At 35.6% G+C, this 5,000-nt stretch overlaps 1 protein-coding gene across 1 annotated transcript in view; it reads right to left on the bottom strand.

The window, feature by feature from the left end:
• LOC105427820 (uncharacterized) overlaps nt 1–5,000 on the bottom strand; it is a 14,788-nt gene that overhangs the window by 6,656 nt on the left and 3,132 nt on the right. The window contains exons 2-3 of the mRNA XM_011639757.3: nt 2,410–2,628; nt 1,712–2,010 (exon numbers count right to left, since the gene is read on the bottom strand). Coding sequence (XP_011638059.1) covers nt 1,712–2,010; nt 2,410–2,628 — 518 coding nt within the window. The remainder of the gene's footprint in view (nt 1–1,711; nt 2,011–2,409; nt 2,629–5,000) is intronic.

Raw genomic sequence — 5,000 nt, 5'->3', positions numbered from 1 at the left:
TATATGAAACATTTTTCTTTAAAATGCATTGTTCAAGAGATATTAAAATGTATTATTTAAAATATCCTACACATATATTTAATGAAAAATAAGAAAAAAATCTATAATATAAAAAAATCATTAATAAAAAAATATTAAAATCTATGCAAAAAAATATGCATAAGAAACACAATGAAATGATGCCACTTATATAATTATAATATTATATAATTTATTCATATATATTTATATATATTTTATAATAATAAGTATATATTACAGCGATTGAATTAATTAGAGTTATATTATTGTAACTCTAATTATTTTTTTATTTTTTAAATGATTATTTAATGTTTATAATCATAGTTCTTCTCACTTTCTTAAATTTTCTCTTTCTGTTTATTTTTGTTGCTTATATTTCTTGGTGCTGTTTTATTTATTTATTTAATTAACTTTTTTTATTCCTTTATGTGTATTGCACGTGCGTTATTTACTTTTTTAAACAAAAGAAGCAAAATTATATAATACTGTTACACCATTAAGTCTTTGTTATAACACAACTGTCAAAACGATCTTCGCATGACAGCCGCTCGGAAAGAAAACGCAGGGAGAGAACTAATTAGCATCACGGAAAAAACGCAACAGTAACTTCAAACAATACATTCGAGTATCAAGTATTTAACATGCTTTTTTTTAGAAGTAAATTAATGAATTTTAATTAAGCTGAATTCAGCCGAATTCAGCCGATAATTATAACTATATTATTAGCTGACAAATTGTTTGAAATCTGCCTCGCAATTTAATAAAGATTTTGATGACAAGTGTAAAATTTCGATGTGAATTTTCAGGGTAAATTTTTATTTTAAAATAAGGATGAATAAAGGTATGGCGAAGAGAAAAGAGAGTTTCTTGTCGAGATGCTCCAATGTTTCAGCTTCGCGCGAGATTCTGCATGTTCACTCGCGAGATCGTAGGATCGCGACGAATAAAAAAAAGAACGAAATTGGGGCACGATCGATCTCGAGACGAAAAGGAAAAGCGATTTTCTCGAGGGCTTCATAGAAAGAACCACTCGGTGTTTGTGACAAGAATCGGTATAAGTGCTAGCAATTCTATCGACATACAATACAGACATTCGCGCGAGCGCACGCGCACACAATTGTGACGCTGAAACGTCGTTTGACGTATCTTCGTATATTTGCATCATGTCAAGGTCGTTTCTTGACATGAGTCAAGACCAAGTCCGAGATCGAACGCGTACCCCCCACAATAGATTACTCCTGCCTGTTCGTATCTCCGGGACCTTGCTTATAACGCGCATACGCGGCGAAGGATAAGGTCTCGGAAAATAAATACTTGCGTCACCGTTACTTTACAGGCAAGAAAAAAAAAACGAAAATAACACCCCTTGCAATAACACTTGTTAAATTTGTAGCTACTTCGAGATCTTATCCACAATGACAATTTCTGCTGCATCATCATTAGTCTCCGTTTACTTATGAAAGTATGAAGTTACAAACTTTGGGGGAAGTTAACATCCCCCATTTATCTTGATCATAAATAGCCATTTTACACGCTTACTTTTCTTTATTAAAAAATTAATTTCAATAAGTTTGGCTTGAAATTAGAGAATGCGAGAAGAATAAAAAAAAAAAAAAAAAAAAAAAAGAAAGAGGTCGATTCATCTGTTGAAGATGTCGGAAATGTAGCAAGAATGAATAAAATTAATTACCTGCTGCTGCGTCTCCTGTCCTGCGAGTGCATCGACACGATCGCCGAGCTCGGCATCGATCGTAAGCTGCTGGTAGTCGAGCTGGAGGGACTCGGTGGCGCAGGTCGGTCCTCATGGTCCTCGTCCACGGACGTTCTGTCGGGCGACGGTGGGCTCTTCGATCCCGCGTTATGATGATTGTGATGAAGGTAATGCAGCTGTAGCCGCGCGTGATCCGGATGCAGCAGACTGGCGCGACGTGACTGCTGCGGCGTCATCGCCGGGCTGTTGCAGGTGGCACCGCATGGCGACGGCGATGCCTTTAATGCATTTTTTTTCGTAAAAAATGACAATATCTTTCTCACAACGGTTGTGACAACGAGTCACGAATTGCGCAAAAAGATGATTTCATATAATAAAATGACTAACGTGACTAACCATTCTATGCAAAAGAGAATAGTTTTGCGTTTAAAAATGTCCGTCCTCGGCGAAAGTTTAATCCGTGACATGTGCAAGAGAATTATTTGAAGAGCATTTACATTTATGAATATTCATGTAAGCACATTTGAAGTATTGATCTTCTTTACGTTTGAAGATTTGATAGGGGGAAAATAGAACTGAATTTATTACACTTCAAGCATTACGATATGATTGTCAAGAAGGGGACTTGGGTTTACAGCTGATAGGGGGAAAATAATAATATCAGGTAAAAATCGTACCTGGATGGACTCGATACCGCTGTCGTTGACACTTTCCTGCACGTCTGGGAATACAAAAGCTTGGCCCTGTCCGTCGGTGTCGGCTCTGGGCGAGTCGCTGGGCCATACCTGAAGAAGAGGAAGTCCCCCGCGCGTCTCGTTGCAGACTTCGGCGACGACAACGTTGTTCGTGGATATCCCGGTATTGAGGCACAAACCCAACTCTTTCAGTGGCTTCTGCTAAACGACATTTAATCGTTAATCATTTCATGACTTTGTGCTAAATTCTATACGTATATATTTTTTTACAAGAGAGAAATATTTCATCCTTTCTTTTTTATTTATTCCTCACACACAGGTTCAAACTTGCGTTGAAATAAAATGCACTTTGAAAACACACGTTAGAATATCTTGAATACAGACAAGTTGTAAATAAAATGGAATTTGAATTTGGTTGTTTGCGGTACATGCCACAAGTGCATACTTGGAATTGTATTGACTTTGAAATATTTCGAGGTTCATATCGCGTGGTACGAACAAAAACGTCTTGCGACTTTGAGTCGCTCGATGACTTTCGATGATGATTATCGCCGCTAGAAAACTTCGTAATGTTGTCGTGACACGAGACAAACATTTTCTGCGTTCGCGCTACAAAAGGCCGGTCCTTCACTGGCTGGATATTAGCATGTGAAATATTGAAAAGAAATATTTTTAGCCATGGTCGCGTTTCAAGAGCAGATCAATCGATGAGATACTCAGTTGTTTCGCTGCCGCGAGCTTTACTTCCATCGTAATGACGTTTAAAAAAAATAATAAAAGTAACAAAGAGAATCATGAGTATAGACAGGTTTTTTTTTTTTATTGAGATAGAGGAACACCTCAAAGGCTCGAACGCAACTATAAACATCAGAGATCTCTTGTATTGTCATATGAGCGAGGGATAGATTTCACGATTATTATTGCAAGCAGTGATAAATCGAACACGATTATAAATGCCAGAGATCTTTTGTGTTGTTGCATAAACGGAGCGCAGATTTCACGATTATTATTGCAAACCAATGATAAATCGAAACTTCCGCACGATATGCTATTATCAGCGCGCTTTGTCACGAAATATCATGCTCGTGCTTACTTATCGTTTATTCGTAATCCACAAAATATCTTTGACGTCATATCAGTAATATGACTAGTTATATTAATTTTCAGTATATAACTAATTATAGCTAAAAATTCGATAAATTCCAAATATTACGATTTTTTATGAAATTAATATCATAATAAATTAATTATATTATTAAATTATTAAAATTCATTTAATATTAATATCATTCAATCGTCAGAATAATACGATTTCTCTAAAGTCCAATAATAATTTCATCTGCGCTTATAAATTGACGTAATGACAATCTAGCTTAATCTTAAAAATAATGTGTCATTATAGGATTCGTGGAAAAAAAAATGTTATATATATTAAATCACGAATGGTCCATCCAGATCCAGTTTCATTATTGTCGGTTATATTTCACCGCTTTGTCCAATGTTATGTATATTTTTTCCATCATATTATCGATTACTGAGTGATAATTGGACAATTATCGGCATGAATCGGTTGTAGTTTATTGAAATAAAAGATATGGTGCAATCTGAACTGTCATCTTTTAATAATTTCTCATTGAGTTATTATTCCTACCCTTGCTTGTGCCTCACCTTCGGCCTTTTTGCGTCGGAGTTTATTCGTCGCAAGGGCTCTCTATCCATCGATCGAGCGATCTTGATTTTATTAAACCTGCGACAGCATGTTGTGCGGACATAACGATGGATAATAATAATACATGGTTTAAAGTTCAAAATGTCTCGCTCGTCTCGCCACGCGAGAGTCGCATTCACGCAGGAAGGCGCGCGTCCACCGACGAGCTGCAACCGGGGGGTTAAACGGCTCGCTGGTTTCCGGTGCGGCGAGCTTGCAAAGGTCGCCACGCTGTACAAAAAAGCGTCGAGAAAAAGGCGGCAGGCCATAGAGGCGTTGCGAAACAGGTCGATAAAGCGCGAGCGAAAGGAAGTATGTCTAGTGAAAAAAACGAAGCGAAGCCTTAACCGAAATTCGAATCTATTTCTGTCTCGCTTCCTTAATTCTTTATCTGTTTCTTATAAAATTGCGAAGAACAATATTTCGTACTTTCTCTATTGAATAAAAAAAAAAGCTGACTGATGGGGAATAAAGTAGCGCCAAGGATTGGTCAAAGAAGAGACGAAACAAATCGATAATGCGCGAGCAGGAAGTGTGTCGGCGATATGACGAAGGGTTGTACCCGAAAAATATATATATATATATATATATATATATATATATACGGTATATATATATATATATATATATATATATATATAATATATATATACATATATATACATATATATATATATATACATATATATATATATATACATATATATATATATATATATACATATATATATATATATATATATAATGTATATGTATATATACACGTTTCCCACATTTTCGTTTCATTTGTAATTGTTTTTCTTTTTCTCGACCAACGATGGAGCAATAATTACGAACTTTGTATCTCGTTTCGATTTTTCGACGG

Source organism: Pogonomyrmex barbatus, unplaced genomic scaffold (genome assembly GCF_055798465.1).
Source record: "Pogonomyrmex barbatus isolate J1 unplaced genomic scaffold, ASM5579846v1 scaffold17, whole genome shotgun sequence".
Taxonomy (NCBI): domain Eukaryota; kingdom Metazoa; phylum Arthropoda; class Insecta; order Hymenoptera; family Formicidae; genus Pogonomyrmex; species Pogonomyrmex barbatus.
Note: the sequence above shows the minus strand (reverse complement) of the source record. Positions and strands in the feature narration are given on the sequence as shown.